Here is a 19028-nt window from a genome sequence, read left to right as displayed (position 1 = left end):
AGAAGCGCAAGCCTTTGTCGTGCCTTGCGACTAGAACGTCGAGAAAAGGCAGACTGCCCTGCTGCTCACGTTCAACTGTAAATTGTATGGCCGGTTCAGTTGAATTTAGATGGATTAGGAGGTTTTCTATATCTGACGTTTTCACCACACAAAAGCAGTCGTCTACATATCGAAGGAAAACATTGGCTTGGGATTGAAAGTGGTTAGTGCCCGGCTTTCGACGTCTTCCATGATTAAATTAGCCACTGTGACGGATTTCGACGCCCTCATGGCAGTTCCGGTTGTTTGCTTAAAAAATTCTCCTTTATAGGTGAAATAAGTACTGCGAAGACAGAAATCAAGAAGGCGGCATACCTCGTCGACGCTGAGTGGTGTTCTCTCGTGCAGGGTTTGGTCGTTTTGGAGTGATCGGTGAGCAACGGCCACAGCCAGGGGCACTGGAACGCTGGTGAATAACAACACCATGTCAAACGAGACCAGGCTTTCGTCTTCTTCAATCGTGAGGTGCGAGACAAGCTGCAAGAACTGTCTCGAATGCTGTACATGCGTGGGTGTTCTGCCGGAAAGCGGAACTAGTACCTTGTGAAGGTAGTCAGAAAGACGTCGAAGAGGAGATAGAGTGACGTCCGAAGCTAACCAGCGCAGGAGGCTTCTGTTGGAGTCGTGACACATACAACAGACACGAAGGAATGTTAATCGCTCCCTGGGGACACTTCCTTCGTCTTACATTCATGGTTTGCGGCCATTGACCCGGAGGTATTCAACACGAGGGCTTAAATATCCAAGCTGCTCCTCGCCCTTAGTCCCACCGTGAAGAAGGGACCGAGCCGGTCCCGAAACTTCGTGTTTTTCAAAAATGAACGTGGTTGGTGTCAGTCATCTTTCTACTAAATGAATTAGTGTGAGTCTTCTCTGTTTCTGTCCTGGTTTTTTTATTTTATTATGGCTAACCACAGACTACAATATTTTGTTGTAAAATGGTGTACCCTATGTTCAAGATTACGATGACTTTTGGCAGATGTATTTAGATCTACTGATTTGCTTTCTTCATCATTTCACACATTTTGGTCTTGAGTGGACTTGACCGATTTGCCTTTCCTGTTTTGTTTTCTTTGGATCAATGTTGAACATATTTCATGTTCTTTCTGAATTTCTTTTACTCTGGTATTTTTGGAACTCCTGCTTCATGCAGGAGAATTGCAGTATGCCATTGTTTTTTCCGGCCATGTAATCTTTACAGTCGTGTCTGATTAGTGTATAATGTTTTTGTTGAAAACATCACTACACAGGGCAAAGCCGAAGTAGACGAGACAGCATTATGCTAACAACCACATTGCATTGCACAGTAGTGGCTTGAAAATGAATCTCAGTCCCACAAGAGACGGAATATGCACAAAACACACGAACAAAATGAAATGTAAATAATGAAACCATATCACGTAAAATATTCAATTTCTTTAGTCAAAAGGCGCGATGGATGGGGCACTCACGTATGTGTCGCTCCTGTGTGTAAGGATGAGGACAAGCTGATTTCTCTGGTGTAGTCAATGTGTATGAAGAAATCACAGTGCTGTTGTAGAGCAGAGGAGCTCATTTATGCTCCTGGCAGCGCTTGTCTAGATGAATACTTATAGCACCCTTCAGGTATCTTCTGTGCTCCTGGAATCAGTTGCTCATACATCTGCCGGTTGGACCAGTGTAACTGTGACCACACTATAATGGCATTTTATAAACATTTGCACGCATTTCATGTACTGTTTTTTGTGTTTTTCACATGGGTCTCTTGATTGCTCACTTTCATCTTGGCGCACATGCCACCCAACTTGTTTCATGCTCACACATGTACTTTCATGCCAGCTTTTGCCACAACCTTAGTGCTGTGTGGTATGCCGTGAACGTATGATGTGCCCTGTGTAGCATGGCTTTTGGCCAGTTGTTTCTGCTGATGTTGGCTGTTTTTCTTTTTCTGCCCTGAAATTCTTGCTGTAGCTCCTCTGTGACAACCGTTGTTTAAATTCATCTTTTGTGATGCTTGACAAACGCCCCCGTAGTTTTTTTTTTTACCTCATCAATATCAACAAAACGCTTTACTTTCATGCGTTTTTTCATTCAAGGAAACCAAAAAAGTCGCATGGGGCAAGGTCGGGTGAGTATGGGGGGGGGGGGGGGGGGGTAAGGAACAATGGTAATACCATTTTTGGTCAACAATTGTCGTACAGACAGGGCTGTGTGAGCTGGGTTTTTCATAATGGAAAAAACAGCCACCCGACTGCCGCAAATCAAGCCGCCCTGCCGCACACTGTCCACAATTTTTTCAAAACTTCCATCTAGAAAGCCTGGTAAACTGTCTGGCCCTGCGGAAGAAACTCTGAATGAACGACTCCTCTCACATTGGAAAAACAAATCAGCATTGTTTTGAAGTTTGATTTCGCCGGACGAGATTTCTTGGGGAGAGGTGAATTTGAAGTGTTCCGCTGGCTAGATTACTGCTTTGATAAAGATTTGATTCAGGAACACTCAGGATTTGATTCATGGGTTTTCCCTATAGCATTGTCCTTGTACGCAGTTTTTAACATTTCAAGAGTTTCTGTTACACTTTTTTTTCCGAGCAAAAAGCAGAATTTCATCACCACACGCTGCTTGCGAAAATCTGCCACTGCAAAAATGACACACAAAATAGTTGTGACTGTAAACTCTGCCGAAATTAGTCCGACCTCCTTCAGCGACGGCACTCGGCTTACTGACTCTGAATGTTCGCTCTATGCGTTCTAAAAGCAAAACGTGGTACTAAGCAAGCTCTGCCTACCAAAAAATTAGTTCGTTTTTTTTTTGGGGTACCCCCTTATATGTCAGTTTGGGTGCCGTTTCAACCAGATGAGCCATTTCTGGATGCTATCATGGTGCGTCAAAGCTACAAGAAGTATGCTCACCTTATTCCGCATACACATTATAGAGAAAAACCACAGCCTGTTAGCCATTACAAAAAAATTTGGGCACTTGCCACCATTCTGTGTCTTTTTCACTCATAAATCGCAATTATTATTTCATGTGTTATCCTCATTGACCCATTACTGCGATATATTACTTTATTGTGAGTAAACTGCACAATGAAAAAAGACTGAGACGTGTGAATATTATAGTGTCAAGGATGCAGAGTTTGGAATATCTGACTCGTTCAGCTTGGCCGTAGGTGTACTATCAATTTTCCTTTGATTACTGTGCTCTATCAAGCTCTCGCCTAAGTAGAAGTTCAAACTCTATATTACGGCAATTTTTTTCTAGTTTTCTTCTTAAAATGTCTGCAGTATCATGTATCCGTATTCCATGTATTTTAAGGAAATGCATGCTTAGTGTATTTACACGATCAACAGGGAAATGGAAGGGATCGATAGAATATGAACTTATATTTAAATTCGACACTGTAGCGAATGAATGAACGAAGAAAGTAAAGTAAATCATGGACATATAGGAGTGTTTATCAGCACTTGCATTGAAATAACGACGTGCGTATTCATGCAGTCAAGCGCGCGTTTCAGCGCTACGTTTCCTCACGCTAGTCACGCCCCCTTTCTTTTTTTTCAAGGAGGGGGCCTTATAACCATGAATTAAATGAAGGCTTGCGATAGATTGAAGCTTGCTGACACGATTTGTGATCTGGCCTCATATGCTGCTCACATCCGATCTCATACGGCACCTTTGAGCCGCGGGCAGTGATTTCCCTACCCCCCCCCCCCCCCCCGCCATCCCGCCATTGTCTTTCTGAATTAAGGCATCCCCTTAATTCGTAACGAATTTCTTATTTGCAAGTGACGGGGAATTTTTGTCATCTTTCTCATGAGTGTTAGAGTCATAGTTAAACGTGACGCGATACATCGACACAAATAAAAATGATTACCGCTTCTCCTCTACATTCAACACTCCTCCCCGTACCACTTAATTTCAATTCCTTGAGAACTCCTTCACCGCGGGAAATAGCGAAGTGGTCATGCAAACTCGCCTATATGCTTTGCCACTCTAACCGAGTGAGCGAACGTGCAAGCAGTCGCGAAGGTGCCCATTTGCAGGCTGGCATGTGGTCGCGGCCACAGCTAGAACTAGGAGTAAAGGCCCTAAAAAACGCTAGCACTCCCCATAACGTACCTATGCGCTGCATAGCATGCCACGTAGAAAATAATTTTGATAGCCTAAAAGCATTACCTTCCATGACAAATGTGTAGTCTCGTACGTTCGATGAACTGCTGCTCGAAGTTGCATTCACACAAAGGCGGAGTGCAGTACCTACTTAGGCAGATAGCGGACAACTCGCATTCTGTAAACAATTTGGGACAGCCCAGCACAAAAGAATGAAAATTTAGGCGTCTTCCTCGATGGTTCTAACCTGGATTTAAGCTTTTTTTTTATTTTACGGTTGGAAACTGCACTGCGCTAGACCTGACGGAAACAGAAGATAAAGCAACTGCTGTCTCTTACCTTTAGCGTTTCATTGCCAAATAGTGAATATCTGCTTCAGCGGTGGTGCTTAGAGATAGTCAAGATAAAAAAGTAACGTTGTGAGCCTAAATTCAGGTAAGTGAAAAACCAAATGCAACCGTAGAGAGTAGCAGACGATTCGCACCCGAGCGCCGGGCGGAGAACAGCAGCGCCAGATTTTTTGTCATGAGGCGGAGGCGCGCGGAACTACGCTTTTTTCCATGCCGATCAGCCTACCTGCTCATCTAGCCGCCGTACGCGCCGCGAGGGAAGGGATTAAGGGGGAATTGAGAGAAGAAAGGAAGAAAGAGGTGCCGTAGTGGAGGGCTCCGGAATAATTTCGACCACCTGGGGATCTTTACCGTGCACTGACATCGCACAGCACACGGGCGCCTTTGAGTTTCGCCTCCAATCGAGACGCTGCCGCCGCGACCACGGGTTCGAAGCCGGGTACTGCGGACCAGTAGCCGAGCGCCCTAACCGCGGCGAGTAACCGGTGACAAGTGACAAGGAGCCCACGACACATTGGTGAGAGCTCCTAGATCTCAGCCACGCAGGGCCAGGGAGCGATGTCATGTTGCTTCGTCCAAGACCACCACTCTGCTGCTGCTGCTGAAAGAGGCGTAAGGTGGGGTTAAACTGCTTTAATGCGAAAGCATTACTAGGCTATGTCAGGGGGTGAAACTTCGTATACCTCCCAGCGGCCACGAATTACAGACAGTAGCGCCAGTTGCTCCTTCAGTTAAGTTCATAGCGTTTGGTGTACGAGTTATCTCCATGACAACGGACGATCGAAACACGCACGCGGGTGCGGGGGATGTTCACATGCCATCGGCTTCACGTGCGGACTGGTACAAAATCGGGCGCACTGTGGGGGAGGTCGGTGGATGTATCGTCGTCCGCCTGCTGTGCGGTGCCGCGCGGCGTGCTTTACCTGGGTTTTCGTACACCCTTTCTTTGCTGTTGTGCCGTGATAAAATTGGTTGCTTTGCTGGTCAGTAATGGTAACCGCAGCGCTGGATCAATGTATGGGGAACAGAGAACATTTTCATGGCTTTATTGACACATATATCCTTCCCGTTACTGTGAGTCAAAAAGAGATATTTCTCACAATACGCATGTCTACGTTACAGCATTCCGTATAATACAATAATGTGTGTCGACGCACCAGAGGTGTCAAGTTGGCGCAACTGACTTTTCAGTACATCATTTCGTGCATCATTCACGCAATACATGTGCGATCATTCCTGCATAATTTTCACGCACCATAGAAGGATCATTCTGTGCACAGTTAATTCACGCAATTTAACGCATGGTGTACCTTACAATCATAGACAACTGCAAAAAATTGTTCAGTATTTATGTTATAGTATTGTAAGGGGGCGAGCTTGGAAGCGAATGCCGCAGAGGGTCACCGACGCGCCCCAAGGAGGGCCGGGAAGAGGCGCCCCATAAACCGATAGTATACACGTTGCTGGCGGGAGTCAGACTTGCTCCTCTCCTTGAAAAGCGGGGGAGCGTTTATTATATTTTCCCTTTCCCTTTTTCCTCGCGCAGCTGGTTGCCGCTGAGAAGGCGCCTGCGGTGTCCTTCGCGCCTGCTGCCTTGGGGAATCGTCACAATTTACAAAAACGCAAACCACTATCACGCAATAGACTTCACTCTCCGTGCTGATATATGCGACACCAATAGAATTCAGTTAACATACAGTTGCATAATCGGTTCCCACGATGTGCCGACTGTTGCGGACCAGATTTAACCCGATGAATGCTTCGTCATCGAATAGCAGTGACTTAATCATTGTTCATAATCCACGGCGCCGAAATGAGCGATGGATTCCGAGAAAGCCAGCGAAGGTAGCGGTTCCCGTCGTATCCGTGCGGGTCTCGCTGCGCTCTTGGCAGTTTCAAAGGACGTGAGCACAACACGAAACACCACCGTAGTTGTCGCAGCACCGACATCACTAACACATGAAGGAAAACGACGCCAAAGTATCTGTGACCGGCGCCGCAAAGCAGGCGACTGCGCCCGATATAACGTGCGACTGACAGAGTTGAAATGAAATTGATTGTTAGGGAAAGGAAATGGTGCAGTGTCTGTCTCACATCTCGGCGGACATCTGAACCGCGCCTTAAGGAAAGGGATAAACGAGGGACTGAAGGAAGGAAGAAAGAGGTGCCGTAGTGGAATAATTTGAGGAATAATTTCTACCAACTGGTGATCTTTAACGTTCACTGACATCGCACAGCACAGGGGCGTCTTTGCATTTCACCTCCATCGAGACGCGGTCGGGTTCGAACCCGGGTACTCCGGATCAGTAGCCGAGCGCCCTAACCACTGAGCCATCGCGGCGGGTTCCCGAAACGCATGCCAATAATCCGCGGCTGTTACAACGGCTGCGCGGGTCAGAAATTCAGAAGGGATAGGGAATGACAGAGAGAGCGCGAGAGACAGTTTCTCCTTTCAGAACCTTCTTGCGGTTAGATCTTGTCACTTACTACCGACGCTAGCACCAATTCCTCCTTCAGTCACATTCACAACGAGTGGTGTGCGGATTTGCGGCTTCAGCGGAGGTTTTTCCATTACCCGGGACGGAAGTGGCTCGCGCTTTCCTCCTTCTGGCGATGTCCGTGTTTTGAGCCCGCAAAACTTGTCCGCACGACTACGTTGTTGCGTGAAGATAAATGTTCAAAAGTTTGATTCTGATAGTGCGTGATGAGATCTTGCTGTTGGAAAAATATGGTTGGTAAGTTGAAATTAGTTCATTAATTAAACATTAAAATTACACTTAGACGTCACAGTAGCCACGGACGGCGACATAACATCTGGACGTCACAACAATAACACCTGGACGTCACCCGAGGACGTCATGGTATGCATACTGGCGTCGTGGAAAAAACCGTGTTCTAGAAAGTTCCATGACGTCACATCTGCTGACTTGACTTCATGTGTATACGTAGAAGCAACGTAATGCTTTCACATTTCTTCAATGCGGATCGTCGCAGTGATCTCAAAGTTTTGTCAAAAATTCGATTTTGACATTTTACGATCATCTGATGGAGAATTTCTTGATCTTTCAGAAAATATATTACACTTGGATATTTGCTATTCCAGAAATAATTTTTTGTACTTCGTCCGACCGAAAAAGTGGGTGCACCCCGACGTGTTCTCTTAGTTTCGTGTTCTAGCAAAACTTCAACGCTGTGCAGTTTTTTTTTATGAGACACTCAGCTTGGCCTCGTTTTGCAATTTGGCCTTGTTCGTCGTTCTTTTTTCGGCCACTAGGACCCCTCTTGTAGCTCTTCTGTCTAGACTTCTGCGCACTTCTGTCAACGGAAGTTCTGATGAATGAAACGATTCGTTGATAACGTTTAACGTCGTAAAGCGACTCAGTCTATGAGGAACGCCGTAGTGGAGGGCTCCTGAAATTTCGATCACCTAGGGTTCGTGAACGTGCGCTGATATCGTACAGTACACGGGCCTCCTGCATTTCACCTCCATCGAAATGCGACCACCGCAGCCGGGATCGAACCCGCGTCTTTCGGGCCAGCAGCCGAGCACCACAACTACTGAGCCACCTTTGGAGGAGGAGGGGGAAAACTTATCAGAAAACTATAATCTCGTCCGCCGCCGGGTGGCGCTATGCAGGCCCAAACGGAATGGTACAGTATAGGTCGGTGTTTTCTTGGCAGCTTGGGCATTTGTCCGGGTAGAGGGTTGGGAAGAACAAGTGTTTGTGTTACAGGTTAGCATGCGTGTGAGTCAAGTTGACGCCACGGCACAGCTGCGTTCTTGGTCAAAGTTCGGTGCGGTGGTGGCAGCGTTCTTTGTCTGCGGTAATATTCGGTGATGTGAGTGTAAGTGTGCAGAGCCACGAAGGCTCCCTCAGTGTCTGCTTTCTCCTTCGCTTCCGTCGACAGCGCCCGGAAGGTTTCTGCTCGGTCGAGCGCGTGGGCGCCCTCGTTGCTGAGAAGGGGGGCATGACCAGGGGCCCAAACAATGCGCACGGAAGGGAGCATATCGGGATTGATTGGTGATAGTGCGCGCGCAGCCTGCAAAGGTAGAGTACCCTTCGCGAATGCGCGGCACGCAACCTGCGAGTCTGTAATGATTGTGTATGTCGGACTGGCGCGGTGTTCGTCATGTGGGGGCACGTGGTGTATGGAAGCGAGTGCTAGCGCTATAGCGGTCTCCTCGGTCGGTGTGCTCGAACTCATACCTCAAACGAAGCCCGTAATCTGAATTGAGTCAGTGATATTTGTAACCGCTAGTCCCATAGCGTCTGTGCCGAACGGGTATTTTATTATAGCATCGACATATAGGGCGATTTGGTCAGAGCCGTATTAGCGCATGAGTGTCTTGACTCTGGCTGTCCTACGGCCGGCGTTGAGCTCGGGGTACATGTTCTTCGGGACTGGCGCGACTCTGATCTTGGGTCCGGGTAGCCTAGTCAAGTCGGCGCAGAACGGTCCGGCCTGTCCTCGTGTATCGAAGACGCGTAAGCTGGCCGGTAGCTCTTTGGCCGTGTTGTGTAGGCCCAGCTGGAGCAAGCGGTGTGTCGAGACTTGCGGTGTATAGTGTTCGGTGCATGAGGTGAAGTTTTTGGAGATGAGGGAAAGTGTTCGTTTGGATCTGACGCCTGGAGATAGCGTCCTCGGTGTCTAATTTTGTGTGATGAGGAGGGTATTTTAGGTGCTGGAGACCCTAGAACTCTAAGCGGTCGTTGTACGTGGAGGGAATAAGGATGGATTGGAATGCGCTGGATGGCCCTGCTCGGTTTATTGCTGCTCCAGCTAAAGCGTGCGCCCTTTCATTTCCCTCTAGTCCCTCGTGACCAGATGTCGACGTAATCTGGTGGGGTTTATTGAGGGGCTGGGTACCCATGAGTCAAGCGACGTGTCTTGGGACGCATTCTCAGAGGAAGTTTTGGCAGGCTCCCTGTGTTTCCGTGACCACATGAGCGCTGCGTCCTTGCGCGTCGCAGTGCCGTATGGTAAGGGCAACAGCGGCGGTTTCCGCCGCCGCTGGAGAGTCGGCCATAACGGAGGCAGCCAGCACCGGGGAGAATTCGGAATTTGTCGCTGCAACTGCGTATTTATTGTGTTTCGGGTATGCTGCGGCGTCCGCATACACAGCGCAGGAACAGCAGGTTCTCGCTCTGAGCGATGGCAGTACAGTTGTATATAAGAAAAAAAACACCACTTTAGGTTTTCTTTCTTCATTTCTTCTTTTTTGCTGCTTCTTCTGGTGTTGGGTCAAAATTCTTTTCCTCCTTGCACTCGTGGCCGGGAGGAGGGACAAGTTCCCGCAATTTTCCACGAAGGTATCTGCACGGTCAGGCACGCTTTCAACTCAGCTCAGCTCGACATGCCTGTCAATAAGCAAGCGTGGGGTGCCTGGCCAAGCAGACATATCGCGTCTAGATATCGTGTTTACCTACTCCTTACACGTTCTGGGAACTCCATTGGTTTCGTGGGGTCCCCCCCCCCCCCCCCCCGTTTTCCTATCTATGCTTAATTCTTTATTTTTATTTGTATATTTTTTACTTCCATCTAACTATTTCTGTACTCTCTATCCGTTTCTCGCTCACCACTTCTCTGTAGAACCCCATCACTCTTGAGAAAGATCGGTCCTCCGGTCGAAACGGATTGCCTTTTCACGTGGACTGGCTTCACCGTCGTCGCGTGCTAGTACCCTGAGTTCCTGGTTACTGGCCTCCTTCTAGTGAATACTCAACGCCTGCAGTCGAGCCGCCACAGAGTTGCCCTCTTTCACCTGATTGTGCTGCCTTCTGCAATCGGCGCTCACCTCCGCGTCGCCGCTCCCCTTCTCCATGCATGAGTCGGCACCCGGAAGTTTCGCAAGAGGAATAGTAGACGCCGCAGTCCCTAAGGCGAGAACTGCGCCAGCAGCGAAATGTCAAAGGTCTCATTTATCTCCCAAAAATCTGATCGCAGTTTCTGTAGAGTGTGTTTCTGTTCTGGTGTTTGTCGACAGGGGCGCTGCTGTTTCTGCCATGGCCGCAACCTTTTGCCGCTCCTTGCGAAAAGTGACGGCCCCACTTTCTGGATTCTCGCTGCTCACCGCAAGCGCGCAGGCTATTGCGCCGTTAGTGACATCCACGGCTCGCGTCGTTATTCAGGAGGTTCTCCACGTAATAGAATTCATTATATTTCCAATCTGTTGTCATGGCATCATCTTAGGCTGGAACTTCCTGTCGCGCCATAAAGCAGTCATCGATTGTGCTCGTACTTAACTCGAGTTTTTTTTTTGCGCTCAGCGGTTCCTCGTCACCCGATGTCCCTTCTGTTGCTTCTGCCAAAGCCGTCGTTACCGAACACACTGACCTGCTTGCGCTCTCTTCTGTTCTTGAGCTAATCGCTTCTCACCTTCTTCGTGACGGCCAGCGTGCTTTTTACACCATTGCCTTTCGTTATGCGCCGCAAGTACCTGCCCTTATCTTATGCCGTACTCACCCTGTCAGCTGGTCTTACCGCATCGTTCGTGACCAATATGTTTACATATGCTTCCGCTGTGCGTCGCGGTGAGTGCCTCTGTACCGTCCAGCTAATTCAATTCATTCTCCATCGTGATGAGAATGACGATTCGCCATCCCTCGACGTAGATGCCATCAGCCCACCGATTCCTCCACTCCAGTTTGCCTACAGACGTTTTGCTTCCCTGCATCTTCTCTGCACCTCAACGCACTAAACTTCAAACGCTGCTTCCTCAATTTTGTTCGTCCTTCGATTCACACGAACCCGCTTTGACCCGCACGTCGACTGTCACCCACCACATCGACATCTGTGGCCATGCCCCTCAGCGTCAGCGCCCATACCGTGTCTCTACCACTGAGCCCCAAGTTATTCAAGAACAGGTTGACATCATGCTTCAGAGCGGCGTTATTCAGGCCTCTCACAGTCAATGGGCCTCACCCGTGGTACTCGTCAAGAAGAAAGGTGGCTCTATCCGTTTCTGTATTGATTACCGTCGCTTGAATAAGATCACACGAAATGATGTTTACCTTCTTCTCCGTATTGATGATGCTCTGGACTGCCTACAAGGAGTGAAACTCTTCTCTCGAGTTACTCTCTGGGTACTGACAGTCCCCATAGAAGCCGAAAATCACCCGAAACCGCAGTTGTTACCCCTGACGGCCTTTATGAATTCAACTTCATGCCTTTCGGCCTGTGCAATGCTCCGGCTACTTTCGAGCGCATGATGAGCACCATTCTTCTCTGCCTGAAGTGGAAATCGTGCCTCTGTTATCTGGATGACGTCGTGATCTTTTCGCCCGACTTTGAGACTAATCTATCACGGCTTAAGCATGTCTTAACCTTCCTTACGGACGCCGGCTTTCAGCTTTACTTAAATAAGTGTCGATTTGCTGCACGTGAACTGACAATTTTAGGACATGTTGTGTCAAAGAGGGTCCTAACACCTCCAAACTTAGCGCTGTGACTCTGTTTCCGAAACCTACTTCCATTAAGAGACTATGCAGCTTCCTAGGCCTCTGTTCGTATTTTCGACGTTTTATTCGGAACTTCGCCGCCATTGTTGCCCCTTTAATTCAGCCCCTCGGCATCAACGTGGATTTCTCGAGTTGGTCGCCTGCATGCGACGAAACGCCTTGCGCAGTCTCCTCACGACACCACTGATCTTGAGCCACTTCGACCCGCAAGCTCCAACCGAAATGCACACAGACGCCAGTGGTATTGGATTTGGGGCTGTGGTCGCCCAACGAAAGTCTGGATTAGAGGAATATGTGGTTGCTTACGCCAACCACGCCCTCACGAAAGCCGAAACCAATTACTCCGGGAGGAAAAACACTGCTTGGCCATAGTATGGGCCCTTGGGAAGTTTCGACCTTATTTCTGTGGTCATCCTTTTGACGTGGTCACCGACCACCATGCCCTATGTTTGCTTTCTTCGCTGAAAGATCCCTCCGGTCACCTGGCTCGATAGGCTCTCCGTCTACTAGATTATAACATACGTGTTGTCTATAGGTCGGCCCGCAAGCATCAGGCCGCTGATGCCCTATCCCGCTCCCCGCTACCGGCCGACATTGCCTGCCTCTCCGCCCTTGAATCCGCTGCGCGTTTGCTCACCAGCTGCGGCATGCCTTCCGAGCAGTGCAAAGATCAATGGATTGTCTCTCTTCTCGACTTTTTCTCCGACCCATCTACTGTTCCAGAGTCCCACGCCCTTAATCGCCAAGTTTCGCATTTTGTGATTCATGACAATCTGCTTCATCGGCTTCATTTGATGAACAGAAATGGCTTCTCGTCATTCCCCGACATCTACGGTGTCAGATCTGCACCTGTTTCCACGGTGACCCGCAATGCGGCCACGCGGGAGTATTCAAGACACATTCGCATCCGTCTCCGGTACTACCCTCGCGGCATGTATAACTTCCTCCTGAAGTCATCCTGAAGTACGCCGCTCCTGCCCGTCCTGCCAACGCCGTAAGCAACTGCCTCATCACTCTGCTGGACAGTTGCAGCCACTGCATGGTCCTCCTCGCCGCTTCGACTGTGTTGGCATCGATTTATACCGCCCTCTGCCGTACATCGCTGCTGGCAACCGCTGGGTCATTGTTGCCATTGATCACCTGACCCGGTATGCCGAAACCGCCGCGCTGCAGGCTGCTACAGCTCGTGAAGTGGTCCTTCATTTTGCAGGCCTTCATACTTCGCCACGGTGCTCCTCGTGAACCTCTCAGTGACAGATGACGCATCTTCTTGTCTGACGTCGTTTAAGCTCTACTCGCCGAGTGCAATACAATTCATCGGACTTGTAAAGCCTACCATCCGCAAACAAATGGTCTAACCGAACAATTTAATCGCACTCTGGGTGACCTGCTATTCATGTACTACTGGGGACGAAAGTTTTTGGGACACGAGTTATAGCAAAAATGTTTATTTCATCTCTACCTGATATTGTTACCAGAGGAAGGAGCATTTAGGCCTTTAATGCCTTCATACAATATCAGGCGACTGGGTAGCGAGGTGAAGATACAATAAACGTTTTCCCTAGAACTCGCGTCCCGGAAACTTTTGTCCGCAGTAGTATGTTGTTGCTAACTATACGAACGGGGACCTCGTTCTAGCCTATATTACGTACGCCTACAACACTGCGACCCAATCCACGACCTGTTTTTCTCCAATTTTTCTGCATTACGGCCGGCAACCATCCGCTCCTATCGACATCTTTCTCCCCTACCGCCCCGTCTCATCCGAATTTACAACTGTTTCTGAAGCTGCCCAGCACGCAGAAGAATGCCGTCAGATTGTACGGTCGCTCACGACAGGCACTCAGGGGCGCCAGAAGCACCGTCATGACAAAGGTCAGCTTGACATGGCTTTCCCATCCGGTTCACTCGTCTGGCTGTGGATCCCCTCCAGTGCTCCCGGCGTCTCCAAGAAACTTCTTTCGAAATACCATGGCCCTTACCGCGTCTTTGAGTGCACGTCCTCAGTTAACTACATTATTGAGCTCCTCACACCGTAGCACACCGTATGCTGATCTCAGCCGACGTCGCCGCGAGACAGTGCTTGTCCAACGACTCAAGCAGGACTGCCACCAGGTTGTGTTGTCGGCACCATGAGTCGCTAGGGTGGCTGCTTTTCTCCCCGGGGTCATTGTGATGAAGAAGAAGGGCACTAGCCTAGCCACACTGCCATCGCTCAGAGCGAGAGCCTGCTGTTCCTGACAGACCAGGGACTTTGTTTCGCTGCCGCTGCCGCCTAAGCGCTGACCAGAGCCCCCGTTACAATATTTATTTATTTATTTGTTGAATACTGCGGACATGCTGTATGTCTAAGAAGGAAAGGAAAATGCATACAGGGGAAAAGCAAAGCAAGAACCATGGTACAGAACAATACAGATGTCACAAAATAAACAATGCAAAAGCACAATTGAAAATGCTGTTACAGTACAGCTATTAAGCCAGCAGTGAAGATATCAAGAATGATTAGAAAGCAACGGAGAGTTATGCGGTGGAGCATTCCATTCCAAGCATTCCAAGGTGGTGGGTTCGACTCCCACTGCCACTGCCACCGATCATGCTGTAATGGGAACAAGCCATTCCCCGGCCCGTTGCTCGGCTTTCTAGGGTGCATGCATAGGAAAGAGCCCGCGCCTTCAAATCACAACACTGTGTGAGCCTTGACAGGGGAAAAAAAGCGCCACTAGTTTGGCTTCTACCGCACGAGGCGGATTTAGGGTTACTTGACGGCGGAATTTATATATATATATATATATATATATATATATATATATATATATATATATATATATATATATATATATATATATATATATATATATATATATATATATATATATATATATATATATATATATATATAGCTGTGAAAACATGAGGTACTTGACTGGTTAAAATAATGTAAATCGAAGTATACGCTTCATTTAAGGAAACATTTTTATTTGACTCGACGTTTCGATCGGAGGACCGATCTTTTTCAGGAGTGACCATACAGTGCATAGGCGCGTGTTATATATATATATATATATATATATATATATATATATATATATATATATATATATATATATATATATATATATATATATATATATATATATATATATATATATATATATATATATATATATATATATATATATATATACGTGAACAAATTTGGGGGGGACACTTAACCTCCGCCTTATGGGTATGACGCGATACCGCAATAGGTTAATTCCCATATCTGCAGTAGGTCTTTCTCTACTTTTCATTCATAGATCCCTGGGAGTCCTCGTACCCCTACTGGCGCAGTGGTACAGCGGTTAAGCAATGCGCCACAGTCCTACGATGGGACGTGCTTCAAGCGGTGGGCCTTGTGCGGCCCCAGTTTTTTCTTCCCGAGCGACCAATTATTAATTTAACTGCCGCCTGCCACGCTGTGCTGGTTGTGATGACACCGCAAGGTCACGTTATTTAGGTGGCCTACCTGCTGCTTAGGTTGCTCTCTGGGTTCCACTGCCAGTCATGCTCGTGATTTTTCACTCATAACGCCGACCCCGGATTTTCTCGAGAACGGGGCCTTTAACGATATCGCGTTAATAAATGTACTTGGCCGCTAGAGATAAAATGCGATGTTCGGAGCTCCAAGTCAAGGTTAACAGCATAGATAAAAAGTGTATGGCAACGTTCTGACAGGGGGAGCAAAAGCAAAAAAAACAAGGAATTACGCTGAGGCGCACGGCTCAAATGAGCTCACACCTTTCTGTCGTTGGCGCAGGCTCAGTGGACTGGACGAGCTGCAGATGGCGGGCCTCTACCTCGAGGACCTCTGCATCCACGACATGACGCGCGACATTGTGCTGGCTGAATGGCAGCACGGAGCCAACCTCGAAGTCTCCTACCGCGAGGTGAGCCGATGCGGACTTCATGGGATTTCCGGCTGATCTGTGTCCTACGATTTCTTCACTTCTAAGGCCGCTGTCAGGGCACATCTAATGCTGACATATTCAATTGTAGAGTGTTTTACTCGTTTTGGTGTGGGTATGGGTGCAGGATCTGTCGCGAGCCAGGCGTCTGTAGTGTTTTCGTGTCTCGAATATAAAGACGGCTCGGTTTATTACCAAACCATAACAGGTCGCCTATACTACTCCGCAGCTTTTCGAAGGGTGATCTGCGCTTAGACGCCGCGTCAGGTGCATCGTATCGTCGTTGCTCCATCGAGTGCTTTGTGGAAGACTGCAAAAAATGTCCCGGTCACAACAGCCCCTTCTCCCACTTGGAACTCACTCGTGTAGGGAAACGGTCGGCAAGCGTTTTATGAAGGGATGACCGCCATCCGGTCTGAATGAGGTTCTTGATTCTTCCGAATCCACTTGTAAAGATGCGGCCGTTTCGCAGTTCTTGCGCCGGACATGTGAGGGGATTCGTGAACTTAAATGGGGGGAGGCAATAAACTTTGAGGCTATAAAAAGCTTGTTATGGGCTTCCTCTGTATGTAAGGTCATCCACGGCCAAGTATTGGATGCGACCAACGCTTAAAATAAATTGCAATTCAGCTCCACCGAGTCCTTAAGTGCACTTTCTCATGATCGAGACTCATCGCTAACATGGTAGTTGCTACGTTGGGGACGCTATCAGTGTATATTAGTGACATCACAACAAAGCAACGTGACGTGCTATACATGAACGGCGAAGCGTGACATCGCTGGGGGCTGCGTCGGTGACTCGGCGGTCGGTGTGCTGCTCGGCAAATATGCGTTTGATGAGGCACCAGCCGGCGCCGGTTTCAGCGGCAGAGCGAAACCTTCACGTCGATGAGATGATGACTAGTTGCTCTTGTCTACACCTTCTCTGTACTACAAATAAGCGAAAACAAGCGACTAGATTTTATATCTTGACACTTCGACACTAGCCATGCGGTACGAATATATCTATAGCTATAGTCCGCTGGGTCCTCATGTGCGATGTCGGCGATTGTGGAAAACGAGTTCGCAAGTTTTAGCGAATACAATTAGCCATCGAGCATAATTTTGACAACAGTGACCTGAAATCGAGTATTGCTTACATCTTAGAACGCAAATACATCTAGCGGGAAGCGCCACTGCTTGGCGGTGTTACCCAGTCTGCCGACAAATGCTGCAGGCGCCCGGCATGCTAGCAGTCGTCGGCGTCGCTTGAGGACAACAAATTAAGCCAGTCTTGTTATCACAAATAGGCCGAACATACTTCTAGATATACCAATTTAAAGTCAAGTATTGTACACATCGAAAAAAGAAAAGCAGTTACAACGATCGAGAAGCGCCGGTATTACGCGGTGTCAACAACCTGGCTACGAAGTGTTCACCATGCAGGATGGCGCTTGCAGAGTTATCGCACTGCATAAACAAGTAAACGTACAACCGGCACGAAAGAAAAGAGATTGTTTAACCTAAGTAGAACGCGCAGTTTGTGCCTGTATACATATGCAGATATATGCAAACAAAAGTAGCGCTGAGGTACAGTCGTCGTCATGGGAACATTTCCTGGGGAGTTACGTACTCGCGCGGAAAATTCTGAATCCTTTAGAATTATCTCTAAGCATTTATTTTGCACAGACTGCGTGCTATACAACCACCAGAAAAAGAGGAGAACAGCAGATATCGTAATCAGCAGCCACGGGGCCATGAGGAGCAGTCTCGCAGCGCGGCTGCGCGGGTGGAGCGAAGTGAAGACAGCGACGGGTATTGGTTGGCACGAACAGTGAGACATCGTGTCGTTGTAATGTGAACAGGGGGCTGATTGACGCGCTATCAGCTACGGGCTTCCCACACAGACGTCCGCCGAGCATCGGCGTTGGCGAAGTGTGGCAAAGCGAAATACGACGCAGGAACCTCGTTGCCATACGCGGTATGCCGAATGAGATCGGCCCAAGTGACGCGCTTGGTTTCAGAACTCGGTGTGCTCATTTTGCTTTTCTCAGCATATCGCAGTACCGACCAAGGTTGCCGGCATTTCGAAAGGTGCTCGTATGCACCCTGTGTATGAAAGCAGACGGCGCAGCAGTGCGTGCGCCACAACTTTTGGGACCCACGTGACTAGGTTTCCTGCTCTTCCCTGATCATGACGTCACAGCACACCCCTGGGGCTCATAAATCGAAATTGAAATCGCTCAGTATAAATAATGGAATATTAAATTATTTACCGCGCATATATGGATCGCAGAGCGCGTTTCACGCGTCCGGGCAATACGCAGCGTTTGAAACAAAGTACACGCCAGAAAAAAATTTGGTGTCTCCACCGCTTCAAAAATAGCGAAAAGCAACCGACAGGTTTCCGACTCTCCCCTACGATACCCGCCAGGCACGCTCTGTTATGTTGAATTCCAAAGGCAGATCGGGAGCGCTCCGCCGGATCACAAACGAAGTGCGTAGTTCCGGCGGCGATCATTCCCTCCCATTTTGCCAATGGAATGCTTGCGCTCCCGCTCGGGCATTTCAGCGCTCCACGTTCGGGCAACATGGCGGCGCCCGTCGCAGCGCGGCCTCTCGCTTCACCAGAGATTCGTCCTTGCCGCCATTCTGTCTCTCACGTTCACGGCAAACAAAAGGCGCACGACGCTTTCGCTTTGTGTGATGATGCCCGGCACCACAAAATTCTAGTGATAAAACGCGCCAAATTTTCAGATTGCTTCCTTATTTACAGAGCTGCTAGGCTTAGCGAGTACGCGTCGTCTGGCGCCAGAAAGCGCGGGAGGTTCAAACAGGTCAACGGTTTTGGTCTAAAAAGCGGTCACAAAGAATAGACCACGGTGGAATTGACATCCTGTTAAGAATTTTTTTAAGTTGTGCGCACGCGAACGAAACGAAAAATAATTACATTTGAGAAAATTCAATCCAAAAAAGTTAAAAATACTGCTTGTACATTGCCCGGATCACCGCGTAGCGACGACAGGAAGGATGCAGCCGGTCATGACCGGAAAGTAAATAGTCACGCGGGGTTCCGGTCTTTCGCCAGAATCCGCGAGCAGCACGCCATGCAGCTCTCGTTGCGTCAGCAGCGGAGGGCTATCATTGGTTCGCGGTGTCAACTC

The 19028-nt window shown here is 48.5% G+C and overlaps 1 protein-coding gene across 1 annotated transcript in view; it reads left to right on the top strand.

The window, feature by feature from the left end:
- The window catches only part of LOC144114546 (soluble guanylate cyclase 88E-like), a 139797-nt gene that overhangs the window by 81267 nt on the left and 39502 nt on the right, over positions 1 to 19028 (top strand). The window contains exon 5 of the mRNA XM_077648350.1: positions 15738 to 15867. Within this exon, the coding sequence (XP_077504476.1) occupies positions 15738 to 15867 (130 nt within the window). The remainder of the gene's footprint in view (positions 1 to 15737; positions 15868 to 19028) is intronic.

Source organism: Amblyomma americanum, chromosome 1 (assembly GCF_052857255.1).
Source record: "Amblyomma americanum isolate KBUSLIRL-KWMA chromosome 1, ASM5285725v1, whole genome shotgun sequence".
Classification (NCBI taxonomy): Eukaryota; Metazoa; Arthropoda; class Arachnida; order Ixodida; family Ixodidae; genus Amblyomma; species Amblyomma americanum.
The sequence above is the reverse complement of the archived record's forward strand: the minus strand, read 5'-3'. Positions and strand labels throughout refer to the sequence as shown.